At 38.9% G+C, this 21,498-nt stretch overlaps 3 protein-coding genes across 3 annotated transcripts; 1 reads left to right on the top strand and 2 right to left on the bottom strand.

The window, feature by feature from the left end:
* Window positions 1-1,421: 1,421 nt before the first annotated feature.
* LOC146610833 (transmembrane protein 198-like) lies at window positions 1,422-8,295 on the top strand. Its single transcript, XM_085345320.1, has 5 exons — window positions 1,422-1,607; window positions 2,864-3,175; window positions 5,217-5,792; window positions 5,900-6,027; window positions 7,676-8,295. The coding sequence occupies exons 2-5, from the start codon at window positions 3,022-3,024 to the stop codon at window positions 7,823-7,825; spliced, it is 1,008 nt and encodes a 335-aa protein (XP_085201446.1). The 5' UTR covers window positions 1,422-1,607; window positions 2,864-3,021; the 3' UTR covers window positions 7,826-8,295.
* A 2,714-nt stretch (window positions 8,296-11,009) lies between these two features.
* LOC146610832 (matrix metalloproteinase-19-like) lies at window positions 11,010-13,517 on the bottom strand. Its single transcript, XM_085345317.1, has 9 exons — window positions 13,401-13,517; window positions 12,877-12,965; window positions 12,659-12,789; window positions 12,368-12,580; window positions 12,033-12,278; window positions 11,847-11,948; window positions 11,562-11,726; window positions 11,321-11,448; window positions 11,010-11,249 (listed from the first exon to the last, which is right to left on the bottom strand). Exons 1-9 carry the CDS (start codon window positions 13,515-13,517, stop codon window positions 11,010-11,012), a joined length of 1,431 nt encoding a protein of 476 aa, XP_085201443.1.
* Window positions 13,518-17,496: 3,979 nt separating this feature from the next.
* On the bottom strand, window positions 17,497-20,590 carry pym1 (PYM homolog 1, exon junction complex associated factor). Its single transcript, XM_085345322.1, has 3 exons — window positions 20,353-20,590; window positions 18,642-18,735; window positions 17,497-18,521 (listed from the first exon to the last, which is right to left on the bottom strand). The coding sequence occupies exons 1-3, from the start codon at window positions 20,381-20,383 to the stop codon at window positions 18,011-18,013; spliced, it is 636 nt and encodes a 211-aa protein (XP_085201448.1). The 5' UTR covers window positions 20,384-20,590; the 3' UTR covers window positions 17,497-18,010.
* Between the last annotated feature and the right edge of the window lie 908 nt (window positions 20,591-21,498).

The raw sequence follows: 21,498 nt of genomic DNA, 5'->3' as shown, positions 1-21,498 counted from the left end.
TGCACGATAAGTCTGAGAAATCGATAAAGGTAAAAAGGAAAACAGGGCAGGTTAGTCGTCATTAGGCTCAGGTAGGAGAGAAACACAAAGGAAAGCAATGAAAAACAGTGACAGTGATGACAGCACAGACAATCCCAAAGGAGGGAAAGGAACAAAAGCAGACAGTGAAACCAAAACAAGTCAAAAGAAAAAAAACAACCTTCAAAGTAAAACAGGAAGTAGCTAACAAACAAAGAACTATCAATGACCCATGAAGACAAGCCCTGATGACAGAGACAAGGGCACAAGGAGGGCACAAACACAAAGAAAGCAACAAATATAACAGGGAACAAAATACAACGAGCACATGTAGGTCCCCTATGTAGCATGCAGCTTTGAGATAAAACATTAATTTTAGCAATTGCAGTCCAGATGTAGATATGAGCTCAATAAGTTCAATAAGGAAGTTCTCTGGTCATTCATTTACCTGCATTCACGCTGCTCTTTTTTCTGCATTACTTCCTCTTTCCCACGCAGTCAAAGATATATATGTTGTCATCACTCTGGCCCAGTCTTTTTCTCACCTGCGTTCTGGGAGCCAGTCAGCCTCTGTTCCACATAGTTTAAATCTCAATGCTCTCCTGTCATTCTGCCTTTCAGACTTTTACTTCCTGCCTCCTCTACATCTCCACGTCATCCTGACCATTTCTGCCACCACCAGCGTCTAAACTCCAGGAGGGTCCTCTTCTATTCCTTGCCATTGTTGGACTCCACTATGCTATGTGGCTTCATTGCAGTCTAATTACCAAATACATTATTACTCTAAATTTCAATAACTCATGCTCAGTTCCTTCAAATCTTGACTTATTGAGATTTGTAGGCATAATGTTGCCTGCATGCTACCACCTTAGTTTAGCATGCTAAGATTCTGATTAGCACTAAAAACAAAGTATAGCTAAAAGTTGTTGTTAAATTTCAACCTCATGGTGGCAGTAGAGGAGAAGCTCAGGGATCACTTAAGTCAGTATGCATCATCCCTTTAAGACCACAAGTACCTTCACAAATTTTAATGCAGGTTCATATTATATATAGCACTAAAACTTTAAAGGCACCCACTTTAACATGGTTAAAACACACACACACATTTAGAATACTGTTTGCAACCCATCATGAAAAGGATTAAATTACATTTTTGTGGGGAGATCCTATGAATAAACACAAATCAGAGCCTAAAACAATATTGTTTTGGTGCAAACTGAATTTAACCTTAATGAAAAGTCACACTGACTGAAATAAACTCTGAACTGTGCTGTGGCTCCAGCAGGATCCTGGGTAGTGAGAGTTGAACTCTCAGCTGGTCCGGCCTTGGACTTGGTAGCAGCTTTGTATTGACGCTGGGGGCAGATGGTCTCTCTCTCTCTCAGAGTCAGGCGTCAGCTGTTCACAAGCACAGATGAGGGACTTACTGCGGTGGACATTGATTTCACACACAGCTCTCAGAGAGAACAACATAAACTTTTGACAAACTATGGACCTCTCTCTTCTTCCCTGGGGTTAACAGCTAATGAGGATATTTTGTTTTTCGCAGAAAGTTTACTTCTACAGTGTGAAGATATGTGGCATTTGAGGTAGGTCACAGAATTTTTAAAATTATGTTTTCATTTAAGAGACTGTGGTTTCTTTATTGTTTGTAGTTATTCTGTTCAGCTCTATAGATAATCATACTGACTGTTTCTGCAATGAAAACAAAACATTTTTTTGTCACTGAATCTCACAAACTAGTAGAAAAATAATTATTTTAGTGGCTTTTCCTGTATTGAAGCTGTGATTTTTTTTTATGTTTTTAATGTTACAAGGATTATTTAGCTGCTAGAAAATGTGTTTATGCTTTTATCTATATAAGAGGACACAGGAGTTGACAGGAGGATCCCTCACCTGCTAAAGCCCCTATAATTCCATTTGCTGACTGTAGGATCTGCCTGAACAGCTAATAAAGTCTTTACAATAATACACCCTGTAGCTAGACAGCTGCACTGTAAGCCAAGATGAAGAGTGTGTAAACACGATCTATGCAGTTAATAATGAGTGTATAAAATATCTAACAAAATAGTTTTAATTTAGCTGATAAGTAATCCTATTCTGTTTTTCTAGTGGAGGAAAATAGGTTTATGCTTTGCATAAATGTCTCCATCTTTGAGTGAAATGTATACCCCAATTTCACTCAAATTAATCAGGAAATATTTTTCTTTTGAATATTCATAATAACTATCCACAACATTAAAGTGATGCATCGTTAATTATAAGCTACAGTCCTTCTCCAGAATGCAAACTTTTAAATCACTATGTACTTAAAGGGTTTTCTGAATGCAGAACTCATTTGTTTCTGTACTGTTTTAGCTAGTTTTACTTATGCTAGAGGCTAGAGTACATCTATTCCACCATATAGAATATACTGTATTATTGTTGAGCTGTTTTTTTTCATTATCTTGTGCACTAAACTTAACCATACTTAACCACATGTTCAGGACAATACATACGTATTACAATGGCATCAAGTCACAAGGTCATTTCCTCATCTGTATCCTGTTCTTGAACAAAAGAGAAACTCAAGGGGAACCCCAGTTTCCTCCTTTGGTTCCTGAACAGGGAATTGGACATGGGAAAGAGCAACATCCTCTCATAAATTCACCCAAATATGACTGATGCTTCATTTAAAAACTTTATGATGTCTCATATGGAATGGAAGTTGTGTTTTCATTGGAGAAATTTCCGGGATAGACGAGACTTGATGTTTAATAAATCTCAAGTTAGTGCAGGAAAAAATAGAACTGGGTCTGTGTTTGTCTTTGCTGTAGAAGTCATAAACAGTCTTTTCTTTCTGCAGGTGCACAACAGGAAACAGTTTAGTACATGCTCTTGGTTCAGGAGCTTCCTCTTTCCCTGGATACAAAATGCAGGCCGTTCCAGTTTTGTCCTTTCAATGAGCAAAACAGATTCACGTCCACACCAGCTGCTCACCACCAGAAGTAATAACCCTCCAAGATGGCACTCACTTCACTCTATGTTACTGAGAAACCAGGAGCTGGCTTAAGTGAAGTGGACATATGTACACTTGAGATTAATATGAAGTATGAAGTCATCCCATCTATTGTGTGCTCTGTTTGCCTTTCATTTGGCCTCATCTACTGCTTTTCCGGTACGTAATCATAATGTTATTAACGTCAAATTTAAGGAAAGACTACTTAAATTTTTTACATCTAACTGTCCACTCCGCTTTTAAATGTTTCAAGAGCTCACCTGATGGCTTAAAGCCTCAGTGGCAGGTGTCTGCAGGCTGCCAGGGGTTTAGGGTGGATAAGCCCAAAGCTAGAGAAGGCAGATGGGTAGTCCTGTGTCTGAATTTGACAGAGACAGCATATATGAAGTGCTACCTGTTACACACTCATGGTCTAAAGTTAAAGCTGAAGTCTGCTCCTGTCAGCACTGACAGTGATTTGTTTTTATGTAGAGGTACACAGGGAGAAAATATACTACAGTATTAAAACCAATATTTATTTGGTATTACTGAGAAAATATGCAGAGAAAAATTCAATCAACACAAAAACTGAGTGTGATAAAGAGTGTTGTGTCACAAGGACCTGCAGCCTAAAACATGTGACATTACGCAAACACACATGCTGCCAAAGTCTGTTTTTCCAGTAACACTAACGCACTGTGAGGAAATGTATAACTGTCAATAATTAATAATGGGGAATTTAAAAAAAGCAGTTTTAGTGGTGCAGACAAAGAGAGTGCTGTCATAGTTGTATTCACTTATGCAACTCTGTGGTTAGTGATTGCCATGCACATGCAAGTGGCCTGCCCACAGAGACTCAAAGGACACCAGAATACAAATGAGTCATGTGAAGCATTGGGCAAATGTACAGCAGAATTACACTGCAAACAATGAGTTTTGTCTACTATCATCCACAACCATCCACCCAAAAAAATTCATCAGAAATCTAAAACATTGCCATAACTGTCTTCACCATACGCCTTTCCATATCACAAAATAAATATCTTTTGTATTCATAGACACTAGTAAACATGTCTCTCACTATAACTAAAGGTAACCTGTGGTATTAGCCACAAAACTGTAAAGGAACGAGAGCAATCACTGTAGTCTCCCCACCTGGAGCTGGAGATGAATTGTGGAACAAATTTGTGAATGAAAAGGTATTTTAGTGTGTGAACCATCAGCATCTGCAGAGTCATCCAATCAGCTCTTATTGTTGTGGCTCATATAAGGTAAAAAAGAAAATAGTGGACCTAATATTTCATCTACCTTGGATAATACACATTTTTAATCTGTTTTTTACAGATTCTTTTATTGTTTTTGTTTTTGTTTTCTTAAACATCTGTCCTGTCCTTGTAGCAAGCAGAATCATGGTCTGAATGCTTTGTTGTGCCAAACACATCTGCTTTCCCAAGAGGAGCACTATGGGCTCTCTGTAGGCTCCTTTTGTTAATCTTATTGTTTTATTTATTTTATTTTTTATTATTCATGCTATTATCTATGTGGATATTATGCTGAAGCAGAAAGGACATGAAAGATAGAAAAAGAAAAGGAGAGAGAGAGAGAAAAGAGTGGGTATGGGAGGGAGGAAAGCTGGGAAACAGACAGACATGCTGGGTCTCCAACTGCTACATCTAAAACAAAGCACATTTAAAAATCCCACCAAAACTACAATAAAACTAAAATAATATTATTATTATTGCTAAGTTACAGTGCGTCACTTTATTTCTGTTCACACTGCAGCTGTAAGAATGTGACTTTCCCAACTCTGAGACTAATAAAGTTTATTTGATTTTATGAAGAATAAAAACATGTTTGTTTGATGTGTTTTGGGCACAGTTAACAAAAGAATCTTTGCAATGCAATTTTTTACAATTACATAACTGTAACTTTAATATAACAGTTAAGGGGACATAATAAATGACTGAAGTGTGGTGCTTTACATTATTGCATTACTAACAAATAAAATGTAGTTACATTAACCCATTACATCCTGCAAAATCCTGAAGAAACATGACAAAAATATTAGGTGATCTAAGCACATAAGCTAAACCTAAAACCTACAAATACAAACCAATATTCCTTAATTGATCCAGTGATGCCTATGCTTTGCCTGCTTATTAATCAGTATTAAAACTAACACTGGAGCTGGTTCTAACCTTCTTTTATTACCCTCCCCCAGGATACCGCTGCTTCAAGATGGTCATGTTCTTCTCAGGCTTCCTGTTAAGCTCGGCAGCCATGCTCCTCTTGTACCATAAAGAACCTGCACTGAGCACCCAGCTGCAGGCAGAGACCAAGGCGGGCATTGGCCTTGGTGTGGCTGTGCTGTGTGGACTGTTGACCATGTTAATGACAACTGTGGGACTCCTCATCAGCGGCTTACTTCTGGGAAGCCTTCTCTCCCTCTCCATCTTGGTGGTTATTGGACAATTTCACAGCCTTACTCCAGTTTGGGTGCCTCTCAGTGTTGTTCTAGCTGCCAGCATGGCCGCTGCTGTCTTTACACTCCAGTGGCAGAAACTATTCAGCATAATCTTCACTTCTGTGTTTGGAGCAACTGCAGTCATGCTGTGTGCAGATTACCTGGTGGGGGCATTTGTATTGCCAGATCAAGTGTATGATATATTTTCTCAAGCTGCTCCACGACCACTCTGCTGGTTTGACTGGGCTGTCACTGGAATCTGTCCTGTTTTGAGTCTCACCGGAGTGCTGGTGCAATGGTGGTTTACTGCCAAAGGAATGTCACACAATGGAAGTAAGTTTAATTCAATCTCTAACTCAAGGCTGTATTCACAACCTCCCTATTTGATGTTGTGTATTCATGTTTTATGTTTTTTTGTTCTCCCCTTTTAATGCATCCAGGTGCACATAAAAAACAGAAGAAATATGCAAAAAAACATGCAAATAAAGAGTCAAGGAGAAGACCTCAGCATCACCGCCAACGGAGGCCTCCACCCCTGAAACGCTATGCTGGGGATGTCCTGGCACCGGTCAGTGGCTGAGATTCAAATGGTTGATGTGCTTTTTGGTTCATATTTTATTTATCCATTCCAGATAATAATAATAACAGATGCCAAGGCACTTGGTTGTTTATCCATATCTACATAAGTCAAAAATGTAAAAAAATCTTTATGTTTTTATTGCTATTTCCTTGAATTATAAGAATCAAGTCAGTAATGTTGTGAAGAGCATTTTTACCAACTCTAAGTCATTAATAAATATTAAACTTAGCTATGTACCTAAAGGATTTAGTTATCCTTTGCTTTATTGCCTCCCACCTTTACTACTGCAACTTCCTGATATACAGTGCAATTTCCCAATTTGCATAGCCTGAAGCAACAATATAGGGCTACCCTCTTGTGGTGTCACCACCCAGAGGAGGGGTCAGACACAATGTGTGTTGGATGGCAATCAAGGGCTGCCAAAGTGCTTCTGGCAAATTGTCAGGCAACTCAAGAGGAGAAAGCAGTATTATACTCAAATGGTGCATAGTGCAGGTGGGAGCTGCAAACTTCAACTCAGCACATAGGCAGTGGAAGGAATACCTCAAGGATCACATCAATCCCATCGACATGGATGGATGAGGGGGCAACTTGGCCATCACTAAGGTGAGGTCACCATGATAGTTAAACCACTCCTTCTTAAGGCACTGGATGTTGTGTGACTGACACCCACAACATGCCTTTGGAAGGTAGAGACAGTGTCTCTGAATTGGCAAACTTGGGTGGTAGTTCCTCTCCTCAAGAAGGGGGACTGGAGAGCATGCTCCAGCGTCATGGGGGATCACACTTCTCAGCATCCCCAGAAAGGTCTTTGCCAGGGTGCTGGAGAGGATAGTCCACCCATAAGTTGTGTCTTGGATCCAGGAGGGGCAATGCAGTTTTAGTCCTGGCCGTGAATTCCCGATTAGCTCTTTGTCCTCTCAAGAATATTCAAGAGTGAGCAGGAGTTTGCCCAATCAGTTTACATTTGTTTTGTGAAGGCAATCGACTTCATCCCTCGGGATATGCTGTGGTGGGCACTTCTTTTTATGGACAGAATTTCTAGGCAAGTGACAGAAGGCTCCCACTTTGGTGGTTTAATGATCTCATCTCTGCTTTTTGAAGATGATGTGGTTCTTTTGGCTTCATCAGATGATGGCCTCCTTTCAGGAGGTGGTTAGGGTAAGAGAGGTCTGGGCTTCTCTGCTACCCCCACGACCCAACCAGGGATAAGCAGTGGAAATGGATGGATGGATGGATTTTATTTATCATTTATTCTTGTTTTTGAATTCTTTTTTTTTAAGTATACAATTGTTTATGTTGCTCTGTTGCTGTTTTATTTATCGTATTTTAATTTAAGTTTTTAGGTAGTTTTGGGTTTTGAAATTGGGTTGCTGGAGACCTTGAATGTAAATACGTTTGCCTGGAAATGATTTGGGTTATCTTCTGTCTCTTTCAAAATATGCTAGATAAATAAAATTGACATGACACAAGTATACATTAGTATTAGCACACTTTTCATACATGAACTGGTAAACAAGGCCCACTGCAGCTTTGTGGAGCACCAGAGTGTTCTAGGTTCTCACTGTGTATAATTTGTCTCCATGGTAAATGGCCAGTTTAACAACAGTGCATCCTCCTTTTGTTTGCCTTGCAGAGTTATCTTCAGAGCCTTCAGGAGCGTCAGATGGGAACCGGCTCCTCTAAAAGCACCGTCAGCACTATCACACACACTCTAATTGACTTTGACTTTGAAACAGGCTCCATGGTGCCTCTGACCACTTCCTCTCCAGTCTTCACAGTTTGATTAACATGGCTTCAAGCAACTATAGGTTACATATGTCTGAGGAATAATTAATCATTTGAATTTTTGACCATCACAAACACCTTTCCACAGTTTCAACTTGTGGTTTGAATCCTTATTACTGGCTTCATCAGATAACAATCAGCATGCTCAGACTGATATGAGGTACTTGGAGATCATCCCCTGAATGATGACAAGACAAATTAATGCAACCTCAACACAGCATCAGGCCCATGACTACTAAATCCTTTGAGCAGTTTAACTCTCAGATGAGTTCTTTTGTTTCATGCAATATCATTACAATCTTAAACACTCTGCTTATGTCACTGTGTACATACATAGATCAGTAACACATCTAGATTGCACTGAAATGTAATCATTACAGCTACAAAAGATAAATGTGTGCCAGCACATGCAATGAAACCAAGGATATACATAAAACATATAATTCTGAACGGTAGACCAATAAAATGTTGATCAGACAGCTTCACAGTCAGCTGTTTTGGGTATTGTCTTATGTTAAGAGTCATTAAATCAGCAACGTGATGTTTATGCAATCATACCAAAGATAAGAATGTCAGCAGCATCGAAAACACTGATGGTATTAAAACTGTGAAGAGTGTGTTTAGTTGTTTATGAGTTCAAGTTTGAATTTGAAAACCAGATGATGTGTTATTTCATCTTTGAAGGTTACATCCTTATTTTTAAGAGATTAAATAAAACATGCTTTTCCTCTGCTCTGTACTGTTATTAATCCATCTATACTCCTCTGGTGTGTTGTCCTTCTTTGAAGATATCTGTTCTGGAGAGGCTAGATCAAAATTCTCCTATTTGTAGGTCACAAATACATTTGACTCAGAAACTGTATCTCCTCCAAAAAATCATGACTAGGTCACAAAAAAATCCACACGCCTTCTTGGAGTAATTGTGCAGCTGTTTTCTGTACACCATTTTGTCACTGCTATAAAAGAAGAATGCAGCTGGCCAGCATTACAGAGCGAGATGTCATTCATGTTTACATTCTCTGACCTTTCACAAACAAGAACCTCTTGTGTCTAAATGTTAAATCCAGTTTTAAAGCTTTTACTTCAGCATTTCTTTAGCATGTTGCATGTTTTGGAATCAGAAGTGACCAAATTTAGACAAATGGGCTGAGTTATCTACTAATATTACCATTAGCTTGATCCGTAAACTGCATGGATGCATCATGCAGACACAGATACCTTATAATTAGTGCTAAGCGAGCCATGTGATTTGGTATATAAATGTATTAAAAATGCTCCAAAAGATACAAACAGATTTGAGAAGTTTTTCAGAGTTGATAATAGACAGCTACCAGCCTTGAAAGTTTAAACAGTTCAAAAAACCTGTAATTATTATGAGGGATTTAATTATAGAGAACAAAGCCATTTTTGTACTAGACTGTAAATATGCCATAGCTAAACTTTGGCCTTTTAACACTGGAGTCTCTGAGTACAGACTCACTTTACGGAGCCAGCCTCAAGTGGTCACTTGAGGAACTGCAGTGTTGACTTCGATTTGCAGTCCCTTCTGGATGTTGCCACTTGGTCAATGCACTTTGTTCTATACAGTTTTATGGTTGTGGGGTTCAGGTTAGCAGAAAAGAAGAAAACAAGAAGTCTATGAACACTATGAAAATGGGTCCAAGATTTCTGGAACATTGTTTTAATTATAATTTAATTTTAATGTATGAATATGTCAGTTTTGTTCTTAACCTTCCCTTTATTCACACTTGTTTAAACGTTAATTCCACTTTTTTCCCACCCTTTGTTTTTTCAGTTAATGTCGCTACTGTTCAGCTATGTTAACTTTGCACTTTACGTGCAAGGATTTAGAATAGAATAGAATAGCCCTTTATTGTCCTTGTACATGCATAATGATATTATGGACATTTTTGTACAGAATGATGTTTATCGTAGCAAAAAACTTCTCCACAGACATTTTAAAAGAAAGTGGAAATGACATTTTTCACATTTTTGAGCCGTTGTCTTCTGTCTGAGTAAATACAGTTTCAATTTTTTTGTTCCTTCTAATTTTCATTTCATTTTGAATTAAAGTTTTCATTTCAGTGTAGCTTCAGCTAGTTTCCGCTGGTTTGCACATTTCACAATTGAGCTTTTTATGGTCTGACGATGTCCAGTTTTAATACAGTCTTTTTTTTTTATGTGGGTGGTATTTGTTAAGGGCAAGTGCTAAGAAGTCCAGAATAGATATTAGAACACAACAGTGTAATCGAAAAATTACGGTCACGGAAAAACACATACAACAAAGTCTTCTGATGTTTCCAATAGAACCACACGGCAGCAAAATTAATTCTTAGTTTTCTGAATGCACAATATAATTTTCAATCAGCCTATTCAAAGTCTGATTTTTATTTCAGTTATTTCAATTGTTCACATCGAGTTGTAGTTTTTAGTTTCATTTTAATTAATTATAATAAACTGGTGCCTAAATAAAAGTGAACACAGAAGTTAGGTATTTGGAAGATCTCCATGTGGTGAAAACCGCCTGCTGATCTTGTTCACGTGTCTGAAGTTGACTTTCTTATCATGTAAAGTGACCTTATCCTTCAAAGACACTGCATGCACAACTACACAGGTGTTTTCCACCTGCTCTGACTTCTTAAGACTCCTGCTTTGTTAAGAGCAGCGTGAGCTTCACAAAAATCTGTTTTGGTTTTATTTGATTCGTTTAGATTTTACCAAGACTCCTTTATCTGGCATTTGTGGCCAGACGTTAAAAAGGGCACCCTAACAACATTTGATATAACTCATATAATATACTGACATAATGTACACATACACCAATAAAATGCAACCGGGGGAAGGCTACAGAGAAGTATTCCTCACGTGTTCTGTGATTAATGTCCTCTCCTCTGTCATCCTGGTTGATTGGTCTGTTTATTTAATGTTAAAGTGGAAGAGAAGCAGAAGTATGTATAATTAAAGATAACTATTTTAACTAGTTACTAGTTTATTTGTTAGTTTAATTAGGTAAGTGGAAGCTTTAGTATTCCTTTTTTGCTCAACATGACAGGACTGAGAAGCAAATATCATTGCACACACCCACATAACCAATACCCATACTGTGAGCTTGTTTCACTGTTATTAAATCAAGTCATTGTGCAGATAAGGCTAATGTTGAGTCCCCAGTGGCCTCTGGTGGCTCAGTCATCACACTGCATCCAGCGCAAGGCAGTGTTGAGAGGGTAGGTCTTCTCCACTGCTTGGTAGTTTTGGTTTACACGCCAATACTCGGTGCCTTTAAATATGTATACATAACCATTAGTCCACGTTAGTGCAGCATCAGTGTTGCTGGGCATCCCTTTGAAGAGTTGTCCAACTGGTTTAGGGTATGATTTGAAATCCGTCGGAGCAATTTCATCCCATTGCCAGTATCCAGAGCCCTGAAATAAAGAGCAAATTATTGACTGAGTTCAGATATCAAAAACAACAAAAAGACTGAAAATCATCTTACTTTGAAAAAGATAATCTTCTGGTTCTTATTGAAGTAAAAAGCAGAGTCAATATTTGCAGGGATGTTGGACAAACGTTTGGGGAAGCCCTGGTCAAGTTTGAAGCCTGTGTATCTCCATAATTTGTCTCCTGTGAAAGGATGTTTGCAGAGGAAAGACACTTGAATTCAGAAAACACACCAAACAGAACACACAGCTGGAATTAAACATTCTGAACGCTGCTGATAAAACTACTGAATAAACCTTTCAGAAAGTAGGATTTGCCAGTTCGCGGAGAGTGAACAGCTGCACTGAGACTTCCTGGCAGCTCCTTCCACAGTGCGGAAATCTGGATGGGAGTGTTGTAGTCAGAGTTGGACACTGTCCACACATACTGCCCACTGAAAAAGTATGTCTTACGCAAAGGACCTGCAGGGGCAAAATGTAGGAGAAAAAATATCTTTAGAAGCATCTTCCTGTTTTGTTAAACAAAATACAGAGCAAAGCATATATAAAGGAATTTGTATTAGAGCATCAGAGTCTCTGTACCCAACATAACTGCATCCACAGTGGCCTTGCATGGATTTGGAATAACTCCTCCTGGCCTTGACTGTCCTGGATTTCTGGATTCAGGAATCTTCTCTGGCTTTCCTGAAAAGGGATAGCATTGCAGGTTGCATAAATAGTACTTCAAAGATATATTCATATGGTGCTGTAATAACATTTTGGCAATACCGTATAAAGCTTGGATCCCTTGTATGTCATCTGGATGAAGCTTGAAGTCAGAGCGGTATCCATTGTAAACAGGTCCCATCAGTGCATTGTAGTACTGTGAGTGGCCCAGGCCTAGAGCGTGGCCAATTTCATGAGCTGCTACAATCCTCAGGTTGGAGCCAGAACTCTTCCCTTCTGTCCACAGTTCATCCTCATCGAAGTGCACAATGCCAGACTCGGGGGCATCAGCATGCGCTAAAACACGGCCTAAAGATGAAGCAAGGATTCTAATTAAATACCAGAAGTCACTCAGATCACAAAACTTTGGAGTTTCTTTGTTCATATGCTGGTCCTACCTCGGCCATCAAAGGGTACTGGACACGTCTTGTCTTTTCTGTGAAATGAGATTTTGATGTCTGCTCTTCCTTGATCCAACTCTCTGAACCTTAAAGGTGACACATCACTCCAGTACTTAAAAGCATTCTGGATGGCCATGCGAGTCTTTCCCTGACCCAGATCAGGAGTGTAATTGTAAATGCGGTACGTCAGCATTTTCTTACGCCAGTAACCTGTGAAATTATAATTCAAAATCCTTTATATGCACATAAACTACACATTAAAAATCCAATATGTATACCGTTACCTACCCAGGACTCGATATTTGAGAGATTTGTTATCGAAAGAATCCTCGAGGCCACATCGAGGTTTATTCATCATTGCCAGCGTGGCTAAATCCAGTTTTCCTGATACCTGCAGGTTGGTCACTTTCTGAAACATTCTGACATTAAAAAAAAAGTTTGAACTTTCAACTGAAATGAAGTCTAAATAGTAAATGAGGACAATGTAAACTGATAAGATGGTTAACCTTAAAGCTTCCGCCATTTGCTCATGTGAATAATCTTGAACTTTACTGTCCAGTGGGATGTGCAGGTAGCCATACTTCTTTAAGTAAACCTAAAAGAATGGCAGACAGTGTGAGGGATATTAAATTATTGATCTCTACTAAACAGATTAAAACAATTGTTCTTTCTTTTTTGACATGTTACTTGACTATTTTTGGTGACTGAAACTAAATAATCTCAGCATGGGTGAGGTGAGGTTGACTGAATATAGATGCTCCATTACCAGCTGAGGAATTACTTCCATTTGTGCCAATTATATAGAGATCTGGCCTTACAGTGACATTGGTGAGCTTAAGACAATTAAAAATCCAGTTTCTGCTGATCTCTGTGGAAGTAATGTTAAAACTGGACAGCAGTGCATGCTCCAAGTATTTCTATTTTAATTCTCAGTGAATTGTATGCAAATTCTAGACTCGGAGACTGTGATTTTTACATTAATATTTTAGATTATATTCCAGCAGATCCAGCTTGTTTTGTATTTTCTTACCATGGCTTCTGTGGTATCTTTTCTGCTCAGGGCGATAGATGAAGCTGTTATCAACAAAACAAGAAGCACCATTAACTCCAGTCTGTATTCCATTTTCCAGTTTGGGTCTTTTTCCATTACTAGATAGAAAAAACAACAACTTTGAATCCAATGCGGCAAGTTGATCTTTTCAACTGATAAATAAGCTGTGTGTCTTTCCAAACATCATTTTATCCATCTTCTCTGTGTTCGTTCTTCTATAACTGTGTCAAAGTTGGTGTCTTAGTATTTATACTGTCAAGTGTCTGTTCAGGACCTGCCTCGAAACCACATAATAAATATTTACAAGGAATGTGATGTGTCGACTGCAAAACACCAACACATATTTCAGATGTTAACCACCTGATCACGCCTTCTGACACCATCATTTAGAGCCATTTGTCTTGAAGGGTGTAAGAATAACTTCAGAGTAATGTTGTTTACGTCAAAGGAAGCAAATAAATTAAGAATGAACTTTTTTTAGAATGTGGATGAGCTGCCCACTACCTAATAAAGGTGCCGTCTTGCGACCAGTTATGTCATTGTGGTGGAAGACAAGCACTTTCTTGATTTTTAATTAAGCTGTATTACTTTATAACGGATGTCTGTGGTAGATGTAACAGAAATGCTACCGAGTTGCTCACATGTGATTCATGTTTGTGAAATCTGCACTTTATTCCACAATATCTGAGCGTTCTTTATCCTGTGGTTGCCGTATAAAAAACAACAACAAACCACACATCCTCAATGAGACAACAGCTAATTATATTGTTCTCAAAGTAGGAGCCCATTCAAGCAAAAACAATGACACCCCCGTGTAACCATTGCTACAAATCGTGTCTGAGACAGAGTACGCCTCCTCCTCTGCTGTTTCATTGTGGAATAAAGGCTCATAAAAACCGAGACGGCAAAACTCCTGGGGTTTAAAACATTTACATCTCCTGGTGAGACCATCCCTGATTCCTCACCAAGAAAGAGAATTTTTATCTAGCCTCTCTGGCTCTTTAAGGCATAAGCTTTGTCATTGATTGACTAATTCTAATGGAGGAAAGCAAACATATTAAAGTGGATCTATCATGATTTTCTTGTATGCACCATCAAGATGGTGGATGCCTCTATTAAACACAAAGTTTAAAAAATGAGATCAGTGTTATTGTGTGGTTAATAGCTTACATACACGCATCATGGGCATGAATGTCAGGGCAATTTGGGGTTTTTACTGATTTGTTTGAACTGCTTTTTCCAGGGTGGATGATTGTGCAGCATACACCTTTTCTTTAATCCAAGTGGGGTCAAAAGTATACATCCAAACTGTCACCGTCAGATGAGAGGACACTCATTAGGATATTCATGAACAACACAGGAACCACCAAGGCTCAAACCTCCAATCACACATCTGGACCCATCTGGCCGCAATGACTTGGAATGGATAAAGCAGGCAAACATTAAGCTTCTGAAATGGCCTTCGCAAAGCCCTGATCTCAATCTTACTGAAAATTTGTGGACTTTGAAAAAAGCCAAGTCTGTGTCAGGAAGCCAACCAATTTAAAAGAACTCTGTCAACTCTGCCAATAAGATTAGTCAAATATCAGCCAGAATTATACCAAAGTTTGTTGATGGCTACCAAAAGCATTTGGTTGAGGTGCAACTTGCTAAGGGACATTTAGTCAATTACTAGAGCAAGTTTTATGTAAATATCTGAGCCTGTATGTTGTATACTTGTGTACCCTGTGTGGATTAAAGAAAACCCAAAATAAATCCAAACTTGCACACCTAATTGTATGCTGTACGATCATTCCAACCTGGAAAAAGAACGGGTTAAAGAAATCTTTAAAAGCCCCAAATTACTATGGCATTCATGTCATATGAACATTTGGCCACAACTGTACAGGTAATCCCTGTGAGCCTGCCCAGGTTTCAGACTGGAAAACAGCTACCAGTATAGACATTCAAACATATTAATAATAAAGATAGCCTATATAGGGACTTTCCTGCTTATATCAAATACTGGACAATCGTCAGAACGATGACTTTGAAGTTTTTATAAGTGGGGTTTAATTTATTTAAGCTTTAGGTACATTTTTATCAAATGACTAAACATAACAGAAGAATATATCGACTTAAGTTAATACAGACCCCTTTGCCTTGACTACATGTGGATGACTCATTCTTACTTTATGTTACATCCCAGCGGTCCATTTTGAGCCAGAAAAATCATTAATATAACATCCTCATCAGGACCACTCATCCCTCAAATATAGGCTATCAACAATTCTACAACAGCACACTTTTTTTTTGTTAGTTTTGACCCTATGCCAAACCCTTTGCATGAAAGGGGTAGTCCAAATTTGTCTGGCCTGTCCAGCATTAAGTGTCTCTGTCCTGGTGTTCCTGGTGGCTCTCTAGATCACTCAATGTGCTTCCTACCCTCTGTATTTTTTAATGGTTTTTTTTTTTTCATATTAAAGCAAATGTTACTCAAAAGGATTAATCAGTGTATTTGTTTCAGCTGCTCCCGTCAAGGCTCACTATGGCATATCATCTATGCACTTAGTGTAATGGTAGCAAAGCTGCACAAAGGCATACAAGGAGTAGAGGAACATGTCAAAGACATGGCTCATGAGTCTGTTTGTAAAGTGCTGGAACAGCAATGGAGCTCTTTGGATACATTTTTGTTTTTTCAATAGGAAGAGGGCCATGTGACACATCAAACTTATTGGTAATGTCACAAGAAAAACAATGGTGTGCTCGGTTTCAACGTAACTTTATTTTTTCATGAGTTATTTACAAGTTTCTGACCACTTATAAAATGTCTTCAATGTGCTGCCCATTGTGTTGGATTGTCAATGCAACCCTCTTCTCCAACTCTTCACACACTGATAACAACACCGCAGGAGAAATGCCAACACAGGCATCCAGTATCCGTAGTTTCAGGTGCTGCACATCTCGTATCTTCACACCATAGACAATTGCCTTCAGATGACCCCAAAGATAAAAGTCTAAGGGGATCAGGAGACATTCAACTGGCCCACGACGACCAATCCACTTTCCAGGAAACTGTTCATCTAGGAATGCTCGGACCTGGCACCCATAATGTGGTGGTGCACCATCTTGCTGGAAAAACTCAATATCCAGTGGCCTTGAGGTTTCCATTGATGAAGAATGGACCCACTATCGTTGTACCCCATATACCACACCAAACCATCACTTTTGTTGTTCCAACAGTCTTGGAGGGATCCATCCAATGTGGGTTAGTGTCAGACCGATAGCGGTGGTTTTGTTTGTCAACTTCACCATTCACATAAAAGTTTGCCTCATTACTGAACAAAATCTTCTGCCTGAACTGAGGGTCCTGTTCCAGTTTTTGTTTTGCCCATTCTGCAAATTCTGGGGCCGATCTGGGTCATCCTCGTTGAGATGCTGCAGTAGCTGGAGTTGTAAGGTTGCCATTTGTGAGTAGCTAATATCCACAGAAGGGATGTTCGACTAATGCCACTCTCCAGTGACATGCGGCGAGTGCTACGCTGTGGGCTCTTGCTGAATGAAGCTAGGACAGCCACTGATGTTTCTTCATTAGTGACAGTTTTCTTGCTTCCACATTTTGGCAAATCCAACACTGAACCAGTTTCATGAAACTTAGCAAGCAGTTTGCTAACTGTAGTATGGGAGATGGGTGGTCTCGTAGGGTGTCTTGCATTGAAATCTGCTGCAATGACCCGGTTACTGCGTTCACCAGATATCAACACAATTTCGATCCGCTCCTCACGTGTTAACCTCTTCGACATGTCAATGGCTGTGAACAAAGAGAAACTTGTAAATAACTCATGAAAGAATAAAGTTACGTTGAAACCACGAGCACCATTGTTTTTCTTGTGACATTACCAATAAGTTTGATGTGTCACATGGCCCTCTTACTATTGAAAAAACAAAAGTTGTATCAAGATGGCCGACTTCTAAATGTAATTTATAGATAAAAACAAAAATATAGATCATCACCCCTAGTCTTATTTTCTGAGCAAGTAAATGCTTTTTAAAACATATTCCACTTTAAAAACACAAAAGCACTTTACACAGCTTGTATTTTAATAAAAGTAGTGACTGTGAAGACTCAACATTAGTGAGACTACAAGAGGGCATCCAACCATTGACAAGAATGTTAATTTCCAAAACAGAAAGGTTAACAAACCAGATTTTCTTTGACAAAAAAATTATTTTTTCCATGTTTATTTTTTTCTGTAAATGAGTCCTCGTGATGTGATGAAAAGTACAAAACGGAGAGGACAGACACGCACAAAACAATTCACAATTATCCGTTTAAACATATTTATGGATGAAGAACCTCTCCTGTACAAGTATATGAGGAATCACAATGTTATTTATCAGAATCTATAAAACAACCTTGTCCGTGGTTAAGATGCGACACCTGCTATGCAGACGGTGCTGGGGCTGTGTTCACTTCCCAAGTTCATAACAAATATCAAATAGGTACAATATGTTTAATGGAATCTATGATCACAAAAGCTGCAAGGGTCCCTTCTTGTGTGTAGTTTGTACGTTGAGTTCATCCAACTCTTCTGCTGTCTTTTATTGCTTCAGGAATCCTGCTCCAGCTGCTCTAATTCCTCTTGTAAGGCCTTTGCCCGACCCAGCTTCTCCAACTGATCCTTTGTTGGCTGTTTTATTTCCCCTGAGTCCACTTTCTGCTGCAACTCCTCAACCTGTCGCAGCTTCTTTTTTACGTTTTTGATCTTCTTAGCCTTTTCAGCCGCCGCTGCTGAAGAGTCAATGGAAGAAGCCGCAGAAACAGGCGCCGCCGTCTTGTTTGCAGACTTGTCGCTCTCTGAAATGGACACATTCTCGACAGCGTTGCTCACCGACTCCACGTCCGCATCTCCATCCTGGCCCTGCTGCTGCTGCTGTTTTCGTTTTTCCTTACGTTTCATGTTGCGTTTGGCAGACTTTGAGAGACCAGCTGTGTCACTGTCCCCACACCCGGGGATCTTCTGCTGCTGCTGTTGTGTTGGTTGTGCTGCATCAGTTGGGTTCAAACCAGGGGGCAGATCTGGTTTACTCTTAAAAAACTTGACATACTTGTTTTCATACCTAAAGCAAGAGAAATGCAATTTAAATAATAGTATATGAGTAATTTTTATTAACGATGCAGCCCTACAAATGCACAAAAAGAAAGTGTGTACACTGTAGGGAAAGAAGAAGGGCGCTTACACAGGGACTTCTTCCTGGGGCACATAACCGTCCTTCACTCGCCTCGGCTTCCTCCAGGTTCCATCAGGTCGCTGAGTAGCAGCAATGTATTTCCCTGAAGCGAAACAGGCAAAGCATTTTAGAGATGACATACACCTTTGTGCAGGAGTGACCTGAAAATGTCTACTGCTTCTATTCTCACTGGATATTTTCCATGTTTTCCCAGAAAGGCAACACTGATGATTTAAAAGAAAGACTTGGACAGTGTGAGATTCCTGCAGCCCCAAGGCCCCGACCAACTACATGTATTAACTGTGAATCTTACGTTAATACAGTGCTTTTTATGGATTTCCATACATTTTAGGCATTTTAAAACCCATAAAATGTGATACTAACATGTTCCTACTTTGCAAGATTATTTTAGCAAATCTCAAAAGTCCACCATAAACCAAGGAGCTAACTCTAACTTTAAAGGTCTCTAACAAATCCTTATGCTAAGAGAGGAAAATAAAGACATTTTCAGCTGCATTTACTTTTTCCCCAATTTGTGGACTCTAAATTGGTTTGCATTGTTCGGTTCAGTTCAAAGTTACATACCAAACTTTGGACAGCTTAATACAAATAAGCACACTGCAAGTCATTATATTTTTGAGTGCATGGAAAAAATGTTTCAAAAGGCACTAATACCACAAACAAAGCCAAGGTCTAAGCAGTGAACCATGAAGCCTAGTAAAAAATAAACAGGTGACTTATAGCAATATACATTCCCTTTAATGTGTTTAATATGTGCATCCAAGACAACAACTTGATGTAGCTGAAAATAAAGAAAAGAACATTAACCAGTCAACTTAGTTTACAAGTATGTGCATAGAATACATTCTTCATGTCACATTGTGAACCACTTAAAAAGTTGTACACATATCAATCGAACGACCCCACAGTCACAGAAACTTCACACCAAAACACAACACATGCAGAATCATTACAGTGAGCAAGTGTGAAAGTGGCTTTACTGCAGATCATCTCAACAACAGTGCTAGAGTTTTCTTTAAATGCAGGGACATATTTAGTTTATTGCACACAGAGGTAAAACTTGTTTAAGGACTGTTATAAGGTTTACACACCACTAGATGTCACTGTGCTTGTTTGGAAAATAAGTGAATAACAAATCAAATTTATCTGCTTTTATTAATTCACAACTCTCCGTTATTTTTAACAATTGTACAGTCAAAAAATGTTTTTTATTTACTACAGATGTTCTTTGGATTAAATTACAGCCTCTAAACGGACTTAATACAGTGACAGTCTAACACAACATCAGCTTAATTCACGGCATCAGCAGCGTTAGCTCTAGCTGTTGCGGCCACTAACAGATTATCCCTCTACACGGAATTTAAAGTCAAATATCCAGATGTTTTCCTAAGCACCATGGAAATGTGTGTCTGACACCTATAAGCGTTATGTTAAACGGTGATTTAACTCTAATAACTAAAAAGTGCGCCTGGAGTGTTTAGCAACACGCTAACTAGCTTTACGGAAGACTTAGCCATTTTTAGTTACTAGCATTAGCTAGCTGCAACATAGAAAACCTTCAGTTGGCGGTGTCGGGGAACTATAAACGATGAATGCTGCAAAGGCGAAAGACGGGCTATCTCTCCCCTGTAGCTGTAAGATTTAAAATGTAAGATACATTTTCTTTGAGACAAAGGTCTGGCACATGCATCAGCCTTACCAGATTCATCTGTCACATAGGGGGTTGCCATTTTGGTGTAGTGAGCTACTCCGCTCCCCTCGCTCTGGATTACTATCTATCGGTAATGGTGTACCCAAAGGTCCCCTCCTTTACCTCGCTCACTCACAGCACCACACTTACAGCTTTTTAAACATCTGCTTTAAAGTTATTTCGCCGCTCGATGTGTGCCCGATCATGACAGCACATGTGTATGGCTGTTAAAGAGGCTGGCGGGCGGTGCAAGGTAACACAACGAGCGTACCCTATTCTTCGACTTCGGAAATGACGACGTGGATTCTGGGTTGCCAGGTTTGGACAGTATGCGTATTGTTCTCACGTTAATAAAAAAATACAAAAAGAAAAGTCGTGTTAAATTTGTTAGTTCTTAAAAACCTCCCTTCTTTCTATTCCAAATGCTATTTTTTTCTTCTTTCTGTATTTTTTGGAAGTCTGTCCTTTGGAGATAAATCTAATCAGAATCAGAATCAGAAAGGGGTTTATTGCCAAATGTTGAGCAGGTTTACAACATTAGGAAATTGCTGCGGTGCTTCAGTGCAAACATAGTGTAATAAATAGCACTTAAATAGTGTCATAAATAGCACTTAAATAGACATGAAAAAATAAAAGTAGGGATAAGAATTAAAAGTGCTACGTAGAAAGATATGTGCATGAGCTATACATGAGATATATACATGAGAATAAGAATTAAGAGTGCTACGTAGAAAGATATATACATGAGTGCAGGTGGTGATCAGTGCCAAACATGGAATGATGCAGTGACACAGCGTAGGGTCATGTGTTAGTGGTGGGAACAGTCATATGGTTATTGTTCATGTGTCCAACAGCAGAGGGGAAGAAATTGCTGTCAATATCAATTTGATTAAAAAAAAAAACCTTCTCTATTTTCTCTCTATTGAACTAACAAAGATCCAGATTATACTTTCCAGTATGTACTCGTGCTGTTTTTTTGTTGCCCGATCTTGTACACTTAATCTTTTTTAAACCAAAAGAATAACTCCTTTTGAAAAGCTGTTAAACGATAACAGATTGATATTACATTGATAGATTATTAAACATTTGTATGGCAGAGCTGCCATAAATTAGTCAATTGTTCACTTCGTTGATTAAAAGAAAAGTAATTTGCAA

Source organism: Diplotaxodon limnothrissa, linkage group LG20 (assembly GCF_057381915.1).
Source record: "Diplotaxodon limnothrissa isolate DT_005_m linkage group LG20, D_limnothrissa_male_GT1.1, whole genome shotgun sequence".
NCBI lineage: Eukaryota > Metazoa > Chordata > Actinopteri > Cichliformes > Cichlidae > Diplotaxodon > Diplotaxodon limnothrissa.
This window is presented reverse-complemented; position numbering and strand designations above follow the sequence as displayed.